We start from the raw sequence: 21,773 nt of genomic DNA, 5'->3' as shown, positions 1-21,773 counted from the left end.
TGAGCACTTATAAGGCAGGTGCAGAAGTTTCCTGAGCTTTAGCTTGTCCTTTAGGACGAGAATTTCGCTAAGTCACCATAAGCTCATCTCCTGTTTGAGACCTTTTCCTTGTGCTATTTGTTCTTGCCTAGAGATTGTTATCATCATCGTGATTATCAGCATCAAATATTAAATATTAAAAGTACTGTGCTCAGTAAACACCAGGTAACAAGCTAAGATTTCTTATCAGTCTTGCTTGGGGGAACCCCAAGTTGCCTTAAGGATTTCTGGGAGGCTTTCAGTGAACAAAATTCCCATGCAGTTCAGTGGGAAGAAGAGTATTTCCCTGTTTTTCATCACTTTTACTATTTATTTACTTGCATGCCTGCTCCTAAGTGTAATCGGTAGCATTAATAATAAAATAGATTACTAATCAGCATTCAAAATGGTCTATAAATAGATTACATATGTAGCATGCAATTACCTATTAATAAACACATGCATTATTATATTTTTTTCTATGTGAAAAGTTGCCCCTATCCAAAATACAGAAATAAAAATCATCTGTTGTCCTGAGTAGTGGTGTCAGTTTGAAGTGTGGACCCTCACGCAAACATCTAACCAAGGGCTGACTTACCCCCTGTTAACTGCAAAATTACATCATGCCTTTCAAAGTGAGTTTTCTTGTCATGAACTGGTATTTATGCTCAAGTAAATTAGCAGTGTTGCTATGATTATTTCTTAATAGAACTGGTTATGGACACTCTTATGGGTTTGTGAGTAATACACTAGCAATTTATTTATTAAAGTATTTAGGATTAGACATACTGATCTATTTCTTATTATATAAAGTGCCAAACACACAACGTCTGTGGCATCTGGACTTGTTACTGTGATTCTGTTTAAGGTTTCTTATGCATGTACTTCTAAAAAACCTTCATGATTCGTTTTGGTCCAAGAAGTAAAGTCTTCACAACATCTTTTTAATAATCTATCACTCATCCAGGGTCTTTGCCTCCTCTTCCAACAGTGTTCTTTTCATAATTGAAAAGAAATAATATATATCTCTTAAATTTGCCTCCCTCCCCTATATCCCCCTCGGCAATAGCTACAACGTGTTTTAGGCGGCTTGGCATAAGACCAGGTTACTTTATTTTTTAAATTATCATTATTTTTTCTTCTTCTCTTTTTTTTTTTAACATCTTTATTGGAGTATAATTGCTTTACAGTGGTGTGTTAGTTTCTGCTTTATAACAAAGTGAATCAGCTATACATATACACATATCCTCATATCTCTTCCCTCTTGCGTCTCCCTCCCTCCCACCCTCCCTATCCCACCTCTTTGTGCTTTGTCACAAAGCACCGAGCTGATCTCCCTGTGCTATGCGGCTGCTTCCCACTAGCTATCTATTTTACGTTTGGTAGTGTATATATGTCCATGCCACTCTCTCACTTTGTCCCAGCTTACCCTTCCCCCTCCCCGTGTCCTCAAGTCTGTTCTCTAGTAGGTCTGCATCTTTATTTCTTTTTTTTTTTTTTTTAGATTCCATATATATGTGTTAGCATACGGTATTTGTTTTTCTCTTTTACTTCACTCTGTATGACAGACTCTAGGTCCATCCACCTCACTACAAATAACTCAATTTTGTTCTTTAGATAAGCCAAAGAAGGCAGAATTTAATTTATATTTGGGGAATATTGCTGATTAGTTCTGAAAGAATGATGTAAAGTGCCAAGTGTCATGGAATCTTTGCTTCGAACTGGAGAGAACAGAAATTCCATTGATTATAGAAAGAGCAACAATGTGGATAAAAATCAAATTGGGAACATCCCTCAGTATTAGAGAAGTTCTGTAGGAGGCTGGGGGTGGCTGTGAGGGAAGGTAGATTTCTGGGCAGAGATTTAGGCCTATAGATTTAACTGTAGCTAAAGGATCACCGGAGGACAAGTAGAATCTCTGCCTAGAAATCTACCTTCCCTCACAGCCACCCCCAGCCATCCACAGCTTCTACCCCCAGTACTGACATCTCAGGTCTTAAAAAATATTTACATACTGCTTTATTCCAAAAAGGTTTAATGTGAAGGGAAAATAACGGGTAAAAAGTTGGAATAGCAAGGTTCATGTTTAAAATTCACGTCGCGAAACTCTGTCTACCTACTACCGGTTGGCCCGAGATTTGTCTCTTCTATTTCAGCATGAGGAAGGAAACACAGTCAATTATAAGGTAGTGTAAATATAGTGTACGTTACAAAAAAAAAACCACCCTAAAAACAAACAAAGCACCACCAAAGCAGTAATGAAGCACTCACTCTTCTTGATGTTGAGACCTGAGAGAGATTTCTCCTGTGGGATTTTATGGGTTAGCTGGTGACAATATCCTTGACTTCCCTGAACCTTGGTTTCTTTGCCTGTACAATGGGGATAATGACAGTATTTAATTCGTGCAGTTGTGAGGATTGCATGAGGTAATAGAAGTAGGAGACCTAGCCAGAACCTGGCATATTTGTAAGAATTCCATAAATGGCTGCTATCATCTGTATGTATAAACACAGCACCATGTTTCCTAAAGGAGCTAATGATCTATCCTGCATAGAGAGGCATATGTTGTTAACCACTCAGTCCACTGCAAAAATTTTAGTTTGGCTCATTTGATGGGTTTAATTCTACAAAGTCCTAAATCATCATTGGTAGGGAAGTGGGTATATGTGAAAGCCTCTTTAACGTGAATGGCTACAGAGTTACTAGCTGTAAAAGTTCTCTGGTGGCCTGAAATCATGATAGCAGCTCTCAGTGCTGTTAGTTTAGAAATATTTTAGGAATTGGGAGAAGTGGACATGATAACATGGCAGGACTTCTGCTTTCACCTGAGGTGGAGCACGTGAGGATGGAAGAAACAGGGATCACCTAGTGATGATTTCTGATGGTCAGAGATAACCAGGAAAGCCATGTTTTCTTCCCAGTAGTACTGGCTGTGGATGGATTGTGAGATATTCCCAAGACATTTAGAGTTTGTTGGGAACTTGCACCATCTGTCAGAGGAAGGCATGCGGGGTATTTATTTGAACACATGTTACTGAGGCCACTGCCAAATCAAGGACTGAACGCCCTTTGACTCACACCTAAGTGAACACTGTCAAATGTAGATTCCAGTAGTTTTACTTTACAAAATTTTGAGTAGCAAGAATGTCACCTTTATTTTAATAACATTTAAAACAATCACCATTTCCTTTTGAATTCTACCTATTAAAATTTTTTTTTTTGCTCCTTCTTCTTTTTACATTATCTTTGGAAGAAGTTTTTGCTGACATTTCTACCAGAGAATTTTTTTTCTTTTGCGCCTAAAATTCACTCATAAATTAAGCAGGTAATCGTCCCTGATTCTCTGAGCATCTTACTGTTTTGTAGACTCTTGCTGAATTAGAAATCTTGTCTATCAAGTTTCTCCTTTGCATTTTACATGTAAAATAATACTACACCTTCCACCGCTTGGTGTCATTTGGGGAGTTGTAATTTTAAAAATAGCCATCAATCTTCATGGCCTATCTCTGAGACAGGTAAAGATATTTTAATGAAAATAAATATTGAGATCACCTATGATATTCTTATCAACAATAGCATTTTTTTTTAAATCAGTAATGCTGCTTCTATTGACTCTAAAGACAGGTATTTTGTGGAGGTGGTAAGAATGCTTTCATTCCAGCTTATTTTATTTCTGGTATTTTTGGTACTTAGCACATACAGCTTGTGAACGATTTGGTCATCATTTTGAGAAAGCATGCCTTTCCCCCAGTCACCAAAGTGAGGCTGCCTTCCTCTCTTCTGGTGGGCAAAGAAGCTGAAATGAAAAGAGGTTGAGAAGTAATTGATGAAACACAAACACTGTCTCTGAGGTCCTAAAGGCTTGTTTAACCTCAGGACCCTGTTCCTTTTCCTTTATCTGAACAAAGACAGAAAAGGAAAATGTAGTTACCAGTAATGTACGAGAGGAAAAGGAAAATGCTTTGCATTTTGAATTGCTCAGCTCAGTGCCCTGGTTTCGTTTGGCAGCTCTTGGAAGGCGAGAGCTTCCTCACCCAAGGCGTATTCTATTTTACTGTGCTGTAAGGATCCCCCCCAAAATTCATAGCCGTGTGGTTACCAGAGAATTGTAGCTTCCCAGAGGCCATCACTGAGAGTATAAAAAAACGCCTAAGAGGGCTTCCCTGGTGGCGAAGTGGTTGAGAGTCCGCCTGCCGATGCAGGGGACACGGGTTCATGCCCCGGTCCGGGAAGATCCCACATGCCGCGGAGCGGCTGGGCCCGTGAGCCATGGCCACTGAGCCTGCGCATCCGGAGCCTGTGCTCCGCAACGGGAGAGGCCACAGCAGTGAGAGGCCCGCGTATCGCAAAGGGAAAAAAAAATTTTAAAAAAAAGCCTAAGAGTGTTAGTAAGGGATAGGAGTGGGAAGAGGGAACAGAGAGTGACTGCAGATGAGCATGAGGGATCTTTTTGGATTGGTCGACAGGTTCTGAAATTGGATTATGGTGATGCTTGCCCAACGCTGTAAATATACTAAAAGTCATTGAATATGAACCCTTAAAATGAGTGAATTTTGTGGTATGTGAAGAATTATACCTTAATAAAGCTGATAAAAATGTCTGAAATAGGGGCTTTTTTTTTTTTTTTTTTTTTTTTTGCGGTACGCTGGCCTCTCACTGTTGTGGCCTCTCCCGTTGCGGAGCATGGGCTCCGGACGCGCAGGCCCAGCGGCCATGGCTCACGGGCCCAGCCGCTCCACAGTATGTGGGATCTTCCCGGACTGGGGCACGAACCCGTGTCCACTGCATCGGCAGGTGGACTCTCAACCACTGCGCCACCAGGGAAGCCCCGGGCTGTCTTAAAAGGAACCATATTCACTGTTGGTACCTGGGCTTCATGGTGCAGCATCGTGTCTGAAACTTCCCCACCTGTGGGAAAGTCGGCGGGGTTGGGGGGAGCATCTGAGGGAGGGGCAGGAGGAGATGGGGATAAGCTGAATCTTATTCCTAAGGCAGGGAGGAGGCCTGTGATCATGATGCGTATACAGTGGCACCATTTTTATGGTGATGACGACTCCGGTTAGGTTTCTGAAGGTAAGGTACCTTTCTCTCCTGGGCTTTGAAAACTCACCTTCTGAATCGTCCCAATTCTTTTGTTGGGTTGACAACAACACTTTATAGCAAGAAATCTTACCTTAAAATCTTATCAGCCCATGTAAACTGTCTTTTAAATGATTTATCAAATATACTATGCAGATTTGTGTAAATACATTAAAAAAATCTTTCTATGTAACATCAATTTGACTCATGTAGCTTAGCCACTACATTTTTTTTTTTGCTTGGTTACCATTTTTTAATAAGAAAATATGTTTTTGAACATCTTTTTGGAGTATAATTCTTTACAATGATGTGTTAGTTTCTGCTGTATAACAAAATAAGAAAATGTTTAATGTGACAGGTTAAAAAATTTTTTTTCAACCTCTTAGTTTTTTTCATGATGTTTTCCTATTTCTTGAACGAAGGCAATCAAGCTTTCAGAGTTTGATTTACTGAAGAAATTGGTTGGCTTTGCTTACATATATTGTGTGACTTGAGATAAAGCTGCAGGACTCCCTCAGTAACTGGAGGGCAGGAAACAATTGACACTGTTTCTTAATTCACATTGTTTCTGAGACATTTCCTACTTCCTAGTATAATATAGCTTTCCCATGAGAACAATTTGCTTGTAAATGGTTAGACATGATAAATTTCTCATTGGCACACATTCTGTGAGGAGAATTTCACTGCTTTTTAGTAGTTGAGTTGGCGTGTGTGTCTGTGTGTTTGTGTGCATATCTGTGTGTGTGCTGGGGGCTGGTGCTTCATGTTTTATGTAGATGCCTCCAACTTCATTCCAAGTATGAGATATTTTCTTTTGAATGCTTACCCATTAACCTAGGGTTCTGCATTCCTTGGTTGGAACCTCTTTCTTGATATAATTGTTTTAATCCTTCCAGTTTAAGGGAACAACCCTGTGGATTATGGTGTTTTTAGATATGCCTGATGAGTTACCCTGGAAAGGAATTCACAGCATTTACATCAGACATTTGCATGTATGTGTATTGCATGTGGGTGTGTGATATTGTGTGCAGCACTGTAAAGTGGTCATCAAGGAATAATGCCAGAATGGGAAAGGAAATCCGTAGATTATCTCATCTTTTTTGCAATTCCTATTTGCAATTCAAAAAAAAAAAGAAGTTTTCACATTACTTCCGAAATGGTGGTTCCCGCATTCAGAAGTTAGACCGTATATAAAGTGAAAGTAAAAGTTTTCCAATTAAAAAAAAAATGTAGAACTTTGAGTTCCCTTTTTTTTCTGTCTTATCAGATTTTGTAAAAATAATACCACTTGTCAGTTTTGCAGCTCCTTCCATCTAGAGAACTAAAAGCATTTCACAATCTTTTTTCCTCATGCCCTTCTCTTCAAGGCAATCTTTACTGGGCTGGGTTTATTTTTATCACTGCAACAACCAGTTTTTAGAAACTTTTGCAAACGAAAAAAGAAAAATGAGAATGGCACTGTAGCTGACATTCATTTTAGCTGTTTCCTAGTGTGAACATTTGAGTATTTCTAAAATTTTCTCTCCAAGTATGTCTTATTTTTTCTTAGTTTGTCCCAGTTCTAAGTCTCTATTCTGCTGATTGGGTAAAAAAAGTTTTAGTGTAAAACCTTATACCGCGCAGAATGACCTCTTGACCTTTGAGTTAGATCTCCCCCCTACCCCCGCCCCCCTCTACAGTTCCAAGAGCTCCTTTTTCATCACTGTGTTCAGTATAATCACAGATTCCAGGAAAGTTAGCACTGGAAGGGCCTCTAGGGATTACCCAATTTAAGCCTCTCTTTATATGAATGATGAGATTGAGGCCTGGAATGGCTAAGGGACAGGCTCAAGGTCAGATAGCTCATTGATGGCAGAGGTATGACCAGAATCAAGGATTCCTGATTTCCGGTTCAGTATTCTTTGACTTTCCTAAACAAAGAGGTCTCTCTGGATAGAATTAGAGCCCACCGTCACTGAATCCTAGTGCCAACCAACAGGTCGATTTACAGTCTAGTGCAATGAAAATTGGGAGAAGATTTTATTTTTCCGGTTTATTTGTCAAATATGGAATGGTAGTGTTGAATTCATAGACATTTTTTTCTGACCTGTGGGTCTTGTGCAATTTCTGTGCAGCGGAGACTGTGATTTGAAATGACTGGTGATTTGTGTACCTTCCTCAGGCCACCACACCATCTACATCGGGGTTCATGTGCCAAAGAGCTACAGGAGAAGGAGACGTCACAAGAGAAAGGCAGGGCACAGAGAAAAGAAGGAAAAGGAGAGAATCTCTGAGAACTACTCTGACAAGTCCGACGTGGAGAACGCGGATGAGTCCAGTAGCAGCATCCTAAAGCCTCTCAGTGAGTACTCCCTGGGTGTGGGTGCCTCTCTCTGCTTCACTCCTGCAGCCTGGGGAAAGACACGTGTCAAGATCTTGTGGCTAACAGGGAGGGACGCAGCGATACTGGAGTGGTGCCCTCTGAAGCGTAATGTCTCTGGAGAGGCTTTTCTTGTCCCAGCAGGTTGGTCTAGGAGGAGATCTGGTAACATTCTGAGCTGGTCAGAAAAGATGGGACAGAGTTTAGGCGTGGTTGTGTGTTTTGACTAGTGAAGGAGGACAGAATGTTATAGATGGTATTTAACTGCAGTTATCAACAGTAACTGGGAGATTCTTCCAGAAATTTTTGGATTGTTCCTGCTTAGAAATAGGTTCTATTAAGATAGTAGGTCAAGATGAGAAATATATATATATATATATATGTGTGTGTGTGTATATATATGACATTTATAGGAATATAGGTGACATTTAGCCAGGTTGATTTAAAAAGGAATAGTGGGAAAGCATCCTGAAAATCAGAGAAGGATATAGAGTGACACAGCTCTTGAAAGGTTGAACCTATTAGATATCATACTTTGGATAGAGGTGTCATTAGGAACAGAATAGCAGGAGGTCAAAGCACATCCTTGGATTCAAGCGCTAGGGTGGATGTGTGTTTAGGTGTATGTGTCTCTTGCTTTGGTTCCTTTTGATATGGAGAACGTTTGGCTATCTGGGCAGCTTTGTGGCTGAAGGGAACATGAATATATGCTGTAGAAGGGAGAAGCAGTAGAAACATATGCCAATTTGGGAAGATTCCCCAACAGGAGTTACATAGTGACAGCTTTTCATGTTGGCAGAGCTCTCAGCACAGTTCTTCCTCTCTTTGCTACACTTGCAGAAGTCTGGAACGGCAATAAAACGCTTTATTATGGGTGGTGGAGATAAAGATCCAGTTCAGTCTTTGCAGGTGATGAGAGGCCAAATTAGAATTAACAGCTCAAATGTGTTGAAAAGTGAATTTACAGAGTTAAATTAAAGAGGGTGTGAAGTGTAGTGGTGTGGATCTGTGAATTTTTTTTTATAGTCTCTCTCCTGGAGCTGAACAGGTGGCTTAGCAGCTAGAGAGGTACTTATGCTGAGAGGAGCCATCAGGTGGACCACCAAATTGAAGAGGGAAGTTTTGAGGACAGTTTGGAGATGTTCCACTAAATTAAAATTTTAAAGTGTTGGAATAAATGTAAGACTTAGATGGGACCAGAGGGCAGGAGGCAAGAGTTCTGTGCTTTTCACTGGAATGTTGGGGGAGAGCCTTTCTGAAAGGAACTGTTCATATGTTGACTAAAAAAATGGGGTCTGTCTCAAGCAAACTCCTTGAAATGCAGCCAGAAAAGTTCACAGTTAATAGTCTGGAGGAACAAAAGATAACATCCCTTTCCAAATAAATTACTACTATTTATCTCCATTTGCTATCTGTTTTGGCAAGGCCTAAGCCAGAATCAGAGGTGCGTCTCCACTGTGTGTGTGTGTGTGATCTGTCTCTCTGTCTCTCTCTGTCTCCCTCTCTCTCTCTCATAATCTCTCATTCTGCAATTTAAGAACAAGAGTGCATCATCACTATAAATACTAAAAAGGAAAGAGACGCTCACCTACACAAATGGACCAAGGGATTTTGAGATGATAATTATGTAATAGCTTTTTAGGAAGGGCAGTGGAAACAATGCCAGTAATACTCAAGTAGGTAATAGTGAATAAACAGGTCAGAAAGGTACTGAGACTGAACCTGTCTCTCCCACGGGGGTCCTGTGGCTTTCTGTGGCATTTGGGGGACCAGTTTGAGTACAACATGTAAAATAAGGAAGGCAGTTCATTCTCTTTACCCTCAGAGGTCTCCTCCCTGGGGAGTACTGGATTGGGTTGTATACTTGGTTTCTGAAGCGATCCTATGGAGACATCATTGTTAAGGACAATGATAATAAATGATTTATAAATTTGTATTTTATAGTTGTTACTTTCTGCTAGTCACTAAGTTATGCTGTCATATGTCTGTGACATATTTGACATGAGGCATCCAATTTGACATGAAGATCCTCTTAGAAATTACCGTATTTTCTCCACTGCTTATCATGGAGACTAACGAGATTGGTCGCTGGTTTATCTGGTGCAATTCTACTTAAGATTGTTGTGCTCAGATATGGAAAGACATTTAAATCTGTGATTTGGGGGAAGCTACAGGGCTCTGACACCAACATGAAGATAAAATTCTTATGGGAAAACTCACTGAAATACCTGCCATTACTGTCTGTCAGGAACAGCCCCACCCAGTTTATGTTGTTCTTGGATCTTGGGTTTTTGAGTTAACTTATGTTTACAGACATACCAGGTCCTCTAGACTAGATTCTTGCAAGGGCCTGGCATTGTAGCAGGTCATGCTTGTAACTTCTGAAGAAGCCCACATGGAAATAGAGTAACTTGATGAGAATCATCTCTGATTTTTTTTCCTTGCTGCCACCTCCATATGCAATCCATCAATGACTTCTGTTGGTTCTACTTCTAAAATATGTCTGAATCTGTCTACTCTTTTTTGGTTTGGCTGCCACATTGTGGTCCGGGGAATCCTTATTTCTTGCTTAAGGCAACTGCAACAGACTCCGCCTTTCAAGTCTCTTCCCACACAGTGGCAGCAGTGATCATCATGAAGTTTAAATTGGGTCATGCCATTCACTCCTTAGAATGAAATCTCGGTTGGGCGTTAGGGCCCACTGTGTCTCACCAGAGTCCTTTGTGTTATTTGCTCCTTGTTCACTTTAATTCAGCCACAGTGATTTTTTTCAGTGGTGCCCAAACCTTTTCTGCCTTAGGACCTTTGCTCATGCAATCCCATCTTTCTGGAATGGTCACTCATTCTGGCCCCGGTTAGCTTTTCTCTCCCTTTATGTTCCAGCTTTAAAGTTTGGTCTCTTCAGAGAGGCCTTTCCCTACTGCTCTCTCTGACGTAGGTTCTCCAGTGTTAGCCCCCCTCACTTCTTATCTCTTTCCTTCATAATACATGTTTCACTTTGGGACTTTGTTAGCCTACAGTTTTGTCTTGTGCTGATGGTACATCGTAAGCTCCCTGAGAGCTAGGATCAGGTTTGTTTTGTTCACCTATGTTATCTCTGGCACCTAGTACAGTGTCTGGTACATAGTATATATGTGCCTAATAAATGCTTATTGAAGAGCAGTTGATTACTACAGCGGAAGACATTACTTCTGTTGGTCTATTTCCCACATTATAGGTAAAGATCCAGTTGATTTTCTGGTTTTTAATCCTCACCCATGATCTTTTATATTTCCCTGCTCTGCCTTTTTCTCTTGCCATTTCAGTCTGGTCCTAACTTTTAATTATGCTACTTTGGGAAGTGCCTCATTATTTTAACTATTGCTAAAGTGGTACTTTGGTCTGTGTACACGACTCCTGAGTGTGTTGAGTTGCTCGTCACCCACAGGTGATGGAAGGGATTGATCCACAGAGCACGTGGATTCATCCCATACATTTAAAAATGCTTACTATTCCGGGGCTTCCCTTGTGGTGCAGTGGTTGAGAGTCCGCCTGCCAATGCAGGGGACACGGGTTCGTGCCCTGGTCCGGGAAGATCCCACATGCCACGGAGCGGCTGGGCCCGTGAGCCATGGCCACTGAGCCTGCGCGTCCGGAGCCTGTGCCCGGCAACGGGAGATGCCACAGCAGTGAGAGGCCCGCGTACTGCAAAAAAAAATGCTTACTCTTCCGGACAAGAATGGCAGCTCAGCTTCAGAAGCCATATTAAGGAGGCACAGAATGAATAGTAAAGGACGTTTATAACAAGACGTAAGCCAAATATCCTCCAGTATTTAGGCACATTAGGAAGATGACATAATTAACGGGTTCATTGAACTTATAACACAGATGCTTTTTTCTCTTCTCTGTGGCTCTGGTCTCAAGACAGGGCTTCTAAAGAGTGGATGCACATTTTGAATCTCATGCATCTGGAGCTTTGAGGAGGAGGCTAGCCACCCTCGTTTCCCCTCCGAGCTCAGTGGCAGCTCTGAGTCCTCACACAGCTGCTCTTCTCAGTGTGGTGTCCGAGCTGGTGTCTCAGCTTGGGACACAGAGAAGAAAGCACATGTGAGAAGTGTGGTACACGAGTAATGGGGAGAGAGGCTGGGGGAGACAAGTGAAATGGAAGAGCAGGCAGGAGGAGAGACAAGGGAACGAGGAGGTGGTGTGTGGAGTAGGTGGTGGAGAGAAAAGCTAGATTGTGCTCTTCCTTAAAAATAATCCTTTCGCCTCCCCCACCATGCACTTTTTTTCCCCCTAAGTTAGCAGCTGCCATCCTCTGAGGGTTGCCCATTCTGGGTGGGAAGGTGGTCCTGGATGAGCTAGGCTCTGCAAACACAGTGCAGCGACCTTCCATCGATGGTTCTGACCTCTGCGCTTTGCGTTTTGTTAGTGCCCTGGGATGCTTATGGGGGAATCACAGGCTGCTCTGTGACTGCAGAGACTCTGAAGATGTGTAGAATGTTGGGAAACAGAGCTACAAGCAGAACATCCTGTTCAGCATAGTGGTCTGATGTGTAGTATATCTCTTGACAAGCTTGCACATGCATCGGCGCTGGGCGGTGCTAACTGCCTCGCACACCTATGTCTTGCCCGTGGTGGAATCTGGTCACTGGGTATGCGCACACAGACACTCATTCAGTCTTGTGGTATTCTTTCTTAGCTCTTTGGATGTGTACCAGAACTGATGCATTTATGCTAGTGAACATTGTTCTGTGAGCCTGGAACAATGGATGCCCGTTGGTGATCCAGTTATAGTCAGGAAACTGAAGCAGAGAAATGGGCAGCTGATTTTGTTCGGTGCTTCCGGGGAAATGAACAGAGTAGCTTTTCATAAGAGCCAAGATTATTTGGGGTTTTGTCATGTGACTTCCTCTTTTCCCAGCGCACACACACCCCTGCGCCCTCCCCACACCTGACCTCATTCTTCTGGGTGCATTCCTACTTTTTCTTGATTCTTAAATGTTTTTAGGCAAGACCCTTAATGCTGATATCACAAAGTAAGATTTTAAAAATTTTCGGTGTGCCATTTGTGTATCCCCCAAATGAAGCAGTATGTAGGAGAGAAGGGAGTCTTTGGAATGTATGTGAAAGGAGGTAGATTCTGTCCCTGTTAGGAAACAAAACACAAAAGAAATATACCATCTTTTTCATCCTCTTCTCTATCTTTCATCTTATGTACGTAGGAGGAAGTACTTTATCTTTAGGTCTGAAACAAAGGCTTTTGGTATTTAAAAGTAATTGAAAACTTAAAGTTTGCCTTTTCAGAAGGGCCACTTGTGATGGAATTTTACTGGAAAGGTAGTGTATCATATCAGTTAGGAGCACACATTCAAGCCACACAGAGTTCGAATCCCAGCTCATACCAGCAGCGTGGCCTTGGCAAGATACTTAAGCTCTCTGTGCTCCTGTTTCCTCTCCTGTAAAAAGGGAATAATGACAGAGGTTACTTCATAGTGCTCTGAGTATTAAATGGGAAGTGTATCTGGTTAGCAATTATTATCTTGGGTTATTCTGAACATTTTCTTCAAGCTCATCTTTTCCCATCCATTGTACACAGGTAATGCCAAAGCTTCAGACTAAAACTTTGCAGAGATTAATTCCCTGTGAACATTAATCACTGCTTTTTAAGCTCTTCTGGCCTTTTCTACTATAAAATCCCACTAGTTCTTCCTTTGCTTTGGCTGTCAGCTTGGCTCCTGGCTCCCAAAGGCATCTTTGGGAGAGCTAAGTCTCTTAACTTGCCAGTGGTACAGGCTGGATGCTGGCTGGCAGGTGAAAGGACCAAGGAAATAAGACTTTCACGGGGCAGAGGTGATACCTATTGTGCTGTGCTTTTGTGTAACATAGGGCCACTAGCAAGTGACTCTGCTTACCAAATGTGCCCTTGACTTCAGTCAACAGTTGGAATTCCCACTTCTGGGCCCCAGCAAGCAAATGGGCTGTTCCTTCTTTCCTGAAAAGGATCTCTTTCTGGCTCTTCCTTTGTGTTTCTCAGTGAAATTAATCTGGTTAAGAAGGGCAGTTGGGTGGGACGCATCAGCAACTCAAAGGCAGTGCTGTGCAGAGAGGAAAAATGTTTGGCATACTTGTGTTTTTGGTGGCACAAGGCTGGCTCAACAATGTTGTGTTTTGTGTGGTACAAATAATTGCTGTTTATTCCTGAACAGGAATAAATTCCTGTTCACAGTTCAGGAACAAATTCCTGAACTGTGATGCTGACGAGTACAGGAGCACTGTGTCATAGCGCTTCTGCCTTCTCCAGTTGGTTAACTGTATAAACCTCTTAGGGAGCCTTGCATTTTGGAAACACAGTTCTCTTGAAATCACCTTGAAGTGGCCTCCAAGTGGCAGTCCTTTACACTATGGAAGGGTGTCATTTCTCACTGCCTCTGCCTATTCTATTACAATAGTTATTTCATTTTATCATGCTGTGAGATGTTATGAATAGTGCATTTACGTGTGTCATGGGAGAGTTGATGTTGCTGCTATTTATAGTGACTCATGAGTTCAAGAGGCCTCAGAGGGTTCCACTGTGCTCCAGGTGCTGGGGTACTCAGGGCTAAAAAGAGACTGTGACTTGAGGTGGAAAATGGGGGAAAACTAGAGCTGTATATGGAATTTAAGATGTGAAGTATACTCTAGAGAAGCGAAGGGGGTGTAAATGACTATCTGTCGCAGGTATTACTTCCTCAGCAGAAGGCAGGACTCATCCTGTGGTTTGGGTTCAAGGATAAGATTGGAAGCTTGGGGGTGTGAGTGTATTTGTGGGTATGTGTGTGAGAATGTGTATGATTGGAATGCACTGAAAGAATGAAAGATACTGGTAGGGATCTTCTTGAAATGGTATTCTGTTCAGGAAATTTCTCATATCAGAAAAAAAAAAAGATTCTTAAAGGACTATATGGGTTCTTAATACCAGGGATTTAGATTCAGGGCTTTATGGGTTTGAACTGTTGATGCAGAAGTTGGGATGTGGGACCATGGGGGACCACGGGTATACTCTATAAATAAATTCTCTGGAATTCTTCCATGACCACAATCTGGAAGCAGGAATGTTGGGTTCTTTTAATAACTTTCCCATGGATGGCGAGTGTTGCTTGACTTTTCATCACATTTCTATAGAGGTGTTGTGAGCACGGGGTCCCCATCATCCTCTTACCTGTATAATCAAAATCTCAGTAATCCTTGATTCTTCCCTATTCTTTTTCTCCCATAATCAGCCACTCACTGAGTCCTATTGGTTTTTCCTTCTAAGTATCTCTTGTGTCTGCCCTTTCCTTTGAATTCCTAAGGCATTATCTTCTTATTTGGATTTTCTGCCTTTAGCGTCTAACTTGAAATAGAAGGGAGTTATTTCTTTTCTTAATTAAAAAAATTTTTTTTTATTGGGGTATAGCTGTTTTACAATGTTGTATTAGTTTCTACTGTACAGTGAAGTGGATTTCCCTGTGCTATACAGCAGGTTCTTCTTAGTTATCTATTGTATACATAATAGAGTATATATGTCAATCCCAATCTCCCAATTCATCCCCCCCTCACCCCCCACTTTCCCCCCTGGGTATCCATACGTTTGTTCTCTACATCTGTTTCTCTGTTTCTGCCTTGCAAACCGGTTCATCTGCACCATATTTCTAGATTCCACATATATGTGTTAATTTACGATATTTGTTTTTCTTTCTGACTTACTTCACTCTGTATGACAGTCTCTAGGTCCATCCACGTCTCTACAAATGACCCAATTTCATTCATTTTTATGACTGAGTAATATTCTATTGTATATATGTACCACATCTTCTTTATCCATTTGTCTGTCGATGGACATTTAGGTTGCTTCCATGACCTGGCTATTGTAAATAGTGCTGCAGTGAACATTGGGGTGCTGTGTCTTTTTGAATTATGTTTTTCTCAGGGTATATGCCCAGTAGTGGGATTGCTGGGTCATATGGTAATTCTGTTTTTAGTGTTTTAAGGAAACTCCATACTGTCAAAATGCACTGTTCTTTTTTTGGGGGGTGTCACATGGCATGTGGGATCTTAGTTCCCCAACCAGGGATTGAGCCCATGCCCCCTGCAGTGGAAGCACAGAGTTGCAACCCCTGGACTGCCAGGGAATTCCCTAGAAGGGAGTTATTTCTGACAAGGCTTCCAGGTATCTCACAACCCCTGGACTGCCAGGGAATTCCCTAGGAGGGAGTTATTTCTGACAAGGCTTCCAGGTATCTAAAATGTCCCTTCCATCTAGTCTCTCTTTAAATAAACAAACAATAATGGTAATAAAAAAAAACCTTCTAATGCTCCTCATTACTGAAAGCAGGTTCCTCACTTGGGGTCCATAGACATTTAAAAAGAAATTGAGAATGTAATGGAGTTTCCTCTACTTTTTTCAATAGTTTAATGAAAATTATAGGTTACTTCTGTTTCAGCAAGGCCCTAAAGAGAGCATTTACACCCACTCATAATGACTTTCCCAGTTTTTGAACTCCTGTGGCAAGTATTTTATGTTATTTTACAAGTACATTACATATTCTGGTACTTAGGCCTGTGATGCTTCAAGTGTTGACTTAACCTCTTTCATTCAGCTGTGTGTCGGCTCTCCAGCCATATCATTAGAGCCTCACGGGCAGGAGCAATATTTCGTACTTATTTTGAGTCATGTTCTGAAATAGCATATCCTTTGAGTGGATGCACAAATAAAATGTCTAGAAATTACCAGTTAGTTTAAAATATTCTGCTGTGTCTGAGAAATAAAAACTGAAGAGGAAAGGTTATGTAATTATTTAGTATTAACAACGACCTTAGTTAAAAAAAAATACTACCCCCCCACCTAAATCTTATTGAAATGTGATTAAAATAGAAATCACCAGAGTTGTGTAAGAGGGTGAGTTGAATAATGGTGAAATGAAAAGAGAGAAAAGTAATTTTTCTCATGCTATATAGCTCTACAGCTTTGTTTTGCAATGATTAATTAGCACGTAAATAAAATAGAAATTGTTCATGTTTTCGAAACAGAAATAAAAGTGCTACCCTGCACGTACTTTTTCTCATGAGAAAGTATTAAAATGTGTGAAGATACGCATGTCAATGCAAGAATGCAAAATACTATTTTAGATGACATTTCACTAAAGAACCATATTAACATGTTGAATTGGAGTAAGCTTGCCTCTGCATGACTGTTTGCGGTTCATATTCCGCTGTGCTGAGTGAGGATAGTGTATAAAAGAGGTTACTTATGATAGTGAGATTTGTTAATCACTTGATGTCACCAAGGCTGTTTGTGGAGTGTCTTACATAGAGAATTTTAAGAATTGTTATGTATGTTTATTATGGATAAACAGGGTAGTCCATGTTGCTGCAGAGATGAACTTAGGTGACCTTTGTACATCCTTCTCAGAATTATGATGTAATGTTTTTGAAACAAGAGCATCCCTGAAATTTTTTATTCTTCTGCTATTTGCCAATTAAGCAGAATTCCATTTTTTAAAAAAGCAGGATTTACTCAATACCCTTAGAAGCCACTTCTGGTAGCTGTTTCACTGTGATCCATCAATTTGTATTAAAGTTACCCTTTGTCTGTTACCAAATTTTGCCACAAGGGCCACAGAGAAAGCAATTATATTTCATTGATTCTGCTTCATTTACGAGGCTTTGGGAAGGAATAACTTAGGTGTAATGGAAAAATGTGACCTCTGGATGCAAATTTCCAATAAACATGTGGACCATATAGCAAGTTGTGTTTGTTCAAAACTGAAGCTGTTTTCAGCAGAAAATAGGGTGATTTCTGTTACCAAGTCATGGGGATAGCAATTTCTTTAACTAGAAATTCACTGCAGATTTACCCAATATCCAGAATGCATGCATGAGCAACTCTAAAATCCTGTCAGTGCTTTGACTCTACTTTGTTACTGCTTGTGAAACTGCTGAATTCCCCAAACAGACAAAAACCAAGGAAACAAACAAGCAAAGAATTTCAAAAAGATTTTTGGATTATTGTTTTATTGATGTCCACACCCAGAAACAGCTAATACTCTCCCTTGTTCCTCCAAGTTTTAAATATAGATTTTGAGCAAAAGATACTGTAGTTAAGAAGGGCTGGAGGTGGATAACTGGTGTTCCACTGGCCACTCATTTAGATCAGATGTGTGTGGCTTGAGGAAACTTTTTCTGAGCTATTATTTGCATGCTTGAACCAAACTTGGAAGGTTTATAGATTTTTTTTCCTCTATGAAATGGACTAGAAATACGTTTATGACACATTCTCTTTAAGCTCCTTTTATTCTATTATTTTATGATTGTTTCTGACATTTGTAAAGACATCTAAGTGGTGAATATAATGGGATAAATTTGAGGATCTGCTTTGCATATTTTATATACAGTAGAAGTGACAGAGATGCTTTCCTTGTCTGGCAGGTGGGGAGAATGTACTGCCTTTAAGAGTGGGTGTGGAGAACCTTATTTTAATAGAAGGCGTGGAGAACCTTATTTTAATAGAAGGCTCACACTAGTTTAGACGAAAAAGAGATCAGTCAAGGGCAATGTATAAGAAGAACAACCAACGTGAAGTTTGTATTTATTTTAAATAACAATTGATTTTTTAAAATGTCATTGAGTTCTACATTTTGGCCAGTCGTAGGGATAGAGGAAGAAAGCACATGAGTGGCACTGAAGGTAAGGAGAGAGAGGCGATGACGAATTCTGAGAAGGAGAGAACGTGGAGGGACCCTTACTATTGAGAAAGGCAGTGAGACCAAAGAACAGAAAGATCACTGGGTGAGTGCCAGAGGCTAACATCTCACCCCTCAAAATAGAACCCCATTTCTTAGCAGGACCAGGTCTCCACATGCTCTCCTCAGACAAGTTCCAAGTGGCCTCTACCTGCCTTGTCTTTAATTCCCCAGGGATAGTTTTTCATGATTATGAAATGATGACAGTGATTCTCTAACTAGCTTCCTGTCATTCATCTATTTACATTACTTCCTTGTATTGGTTTTAGAGTCATCTCTGAGATGTTCCTTCTATCAGGAACTTGGGTCTTACAGCTTACTAGTCCTCTTCTTAATACTTTTTAATTATTATTTTTTAAAAATTCCAGAACACTATGGTATAACCTTATTTAGCATTCTAAAAAATTCTTTTAAGTATTCTCTATTTCTTCTAGTAGGCCATGTAATATAACTGCAATTCAACTTGTACTCCTTATAGGAGATTGCCCCCAGGATTTGTTCAGCCACAAGACAAAGCTGGGGGAAAGTACTTTCTACAGAGGTTACCCTGAGTGTCCACATCAAATCCAAGACTGGCCCTTTAGTAATCTGCCTGATGACAGTGGAAATTCAGTGAGGCAATGGGACTTTTTTGGCAGACAGCTGGATCTAGGGGAATTTTTGTAAGCAATGAACCATTCTTTAATTGAAACCACTGGATGTGGTTAGTAGTTTATTTTAAAAACACCATATGTTAGTTCATTCCTATATACTGTGACAATCATAGTTTAATCAAAAGCTGCTTGTGACATTTCAGTTTAGTAGTGTTCATAAAAGAGTGGCTCGCTTCCTTGAAATCCTTATCTCTGTGCCAAATGCCAGCACATTTACAATTACAGTTTGGCTTTTAGGCAGTTGTGCAACTTTTGGAGTATGTGGTAGGTTTTTATTTATTTTTGTCACTTTCACTAATTTGTCATAGTCTTAAATGAAAAAATGTTTTCTCAGCCTTTTGTTTGGTAAACAGTGACTTTTACTCCTTTCTCCACAGTTCCCCTGAGAGGAAATAAGCTAATGTAACTGTTTTTTGACTCTCCTTTTTGGCCAGCAAGCCAAGCTAATGCATGATCTCATTGAGACATGATCTATTTGTATGAACCATAAGCTTGTAAGCTTGTCATCAACCTTCCTGGTTCTGGGGCAGGCACCCCGTGAGCCACCACAGCAGGGTGAGAAAAGAGTTGCAGCCAGATCCCTGAGCCTTCAGTGCAGTGCAGTGCAAGTCAATTCAATTTAATCCATTTTGATCCAATCCAAGGAATATTTAGGGAGTACTTCTTCTTTTCTTCTTTTTAGGCATAGACTTGGGCACTGGGCCTGCAGAGATGAAAATTTCATAAAGAAACCTGACAGTTAAGTGGAGAAAATGACACAAATCAGACAAATTGCAGAGACTATGGTAATTGCTATAGTAGAGCTATACACAAGGTGGTATGAGGGCATCAAGGAAAATGCCTAGGTTTGGCAGGGGGTGTGGGAGAAGGCCTCACAGAGGAAGGAGCACTTGAATTGAGCCTTGGAGCATCAGGAATGTCAGGATGGTAGGGGAGAGGAGTGAGGAACTGGTTAGGTTTCACTGCTCCTTCACCCAGGAATGGACCAGCATGGAGGGTAAACAAGCTGAGGGGCTTCTACCAAAAGACCCCTTCCCCCTTTAGAAGGAAAGAATGTGGTCATCATATTTCTGTACTTAAACGAGCATGAAAGTCCATTTTAGGAGACTCTGCTTAGTAGACTGTCTAATATCCATCTTCTTCCTTATCCTCAGAACCCAGTTTTGTTCATGACAGCAGTGTGGCAGCTGAAAACATTGGTTTCCCAGGTTCTCTTGTGGGTGGGGTGGGGGGGCCTGTGACTTAGTCCTGACCAATGAGATGTAAGCTTAAGTGAACTGGGTGGTACTTGGAGAAATGCATGTTTCCTAATGGAAAAGGATGGGTGGCTGACACATATTTGAATGAATTATTGGTGAATGAATATTTTAGTTCCATTATTTATTCCATAAACGGTAAAAAATGTGTTTTTACTTAGAGCAAGTAAGACCTGGAATCTCTTAACTTTGTCATTATTGCTGGTGAGCCTGAGCAGCCCCTCATATTTTCTAGGTTGGTCTGTTTATATGTCTACCTGTCCTTTCACTCTCTTCTTATGAAGGAGAGCTGTGAGAAGTAATGAGAATAAATCTCATTATTTAAGGTGACTTGAATTTTGTTGATAAAATGTTGCTGATAATAATAACAATTAACATTTATTGGACACAAGATCTGGTCTGTGTACTCTGCCAGTACCTAGAAATTGTAATCTTAGTTTTCCTCATCAAAGCCCTCTGAGGTTAATGTCCTCATTTTCAGGGTTAGGGACACAGAGGTGAGTGACTCACCTGACATTACATGGTTGGCAAGTGGCATTGCTGGGGCACTGGTGTTTGTTTCTCTGACTCTAGGCAAAGGTTCTTAACCATTGTACTAACGTGACTAGGTAGAATGTTAGATCAGAGTTTTTCACAGCTTCTAGCTAGAGTGAATGAGATCTAAAAGTCATTGTACACATCCAAGTTCAGTTTGCATTGTCAGTATCGATTCTTTATTATTCTTTCGCTACAGAGTGATTAAGAACTTAAGCAAAATAGATGAAGTAGCCTTTCCTTTTCTCCCTTTAAATCCTACATGTTTAATCCAGAAATCTTGGCTTAGAATCAGAAGTCATATTGTGCATCTTTTTATTACTGATTTTCTAAGTAGTTACATTTATTATTTAAGAAAGTACACAAAACAAACTATAAAGTAGCTAAAATTGACTGGATGCAATGGGTAATATGACTAGATTTTGCAGTGGACACAGGTAGTTTTCCTTTCTGGGTGAAATGTGAACCTGTTTATCTTATGTTAAAATCTCTTATCTGTCACTTTATCATTCATTTCTTCTTTAAAAATTTTTTTTTAATTTTAAAGTTTTAAAATTTGGTCAGTTATCTTGGTTGCATGTTTTGAAAATATTTTGGTCTCAAGCAACTTTACTATAAAATGTTACTCAGCTTCCCTGCTCTGGGAAATCTTTAGCGCTCCAAGTTTTGTTCCTTCTGAAGAAATGAAGTCATGGAAAAGTTATTCAGTACTGAGACCTGTAGGGAGAGTCTCTCAGTAAACCCCCAGGATCACATCAGTGTCAGGAAGGATGAGATGCCTCATTCATCCATCTACCCCTTCATCCAGAATATTTATTGAAGGTCTACTGTGTACTAAGTATGGTGCTAGATGCTGGAGATATGATGATGAACAAAATTAAAGACACTTCCTGCCCTTAGGGAGCTTGTAGTCTGTTGGGAGAGACACTTACTAATCAAATACCATACGAATAAATGTTAAATTGCACCTATGGTAAGTGCTGTGGTGGAGTGTGGCCCACGGTGATAATAGTGGGATCTCAATAGTGAGTTGAGATCTAAAGGATGAGAAAGAAAAAAAATTGGTGAAGTTTGAAGAGAAGAACACTGCAGGTAAAAAGGAGAGCACAAAATCAGGCTCTGTGCTAGGAA

The 21,773-nt window shown here is 40.5% G+C and overlaps 1 protein-coding gene and 1 long non-coding RNA gene across 9 annotated transcripts in view; one reads left to right on the top strand and one right to left on the bottom strand.

The window, feature by feature from the left end:
* LOC125964348 (uncharacterized) overlaps window positions 1-21,773 on the bottom strand; it is a 725,473-nt gene that overhangs the window by 186,947 nt on the left and 516,753 nt on the right. The gene's annotated exons all lie outside the window — the stretch shown is intronic.
* The window catches only part of SLC4A4 (solute carrier family 4 member 4), a 351,509-nt gene that overhangs the window by 64,240 nt on the left and 265,496 nt on the right, over window positions 1-21,773 (top strand). For all 8 annotated transcript variants that reach the window (XR_007477305.1, XM_033412501.2, XM_049709597.1 and 5 more), the window contains exon 3: window positions 7,260-7,439. Coding sequence is in view for 7 of the 8 variants with exons in the window: in XM_033412501.2 (XP_033268392.1) it covers window positions 7,260-7,439 (180 nt within the window). In the remaining variant the exon portion in view is untranslated. The remainder of the gene's footprint in view (window positions 1-7,259; window positions 7,440-21,773) is intronic.

Source organism: Orcinus orca, chromosome 4, assembly GCF_937001465.1.
Source record: "Orcinus orca chromosome 4, mOrcOrc1.1, whole genome shotgun sequence".
Lineage (NCBI taxonomy): Eukaryota > Metazoa > Chordata > Mammalia > Artiodactyla > Delphinidae > Orcinus > Orcinus orca.
The sequence above is the reverse complement of the archived record's forward strand: the minus strand, read 5'-3'. Positions and strand labels throughout refer to the sequence as shown.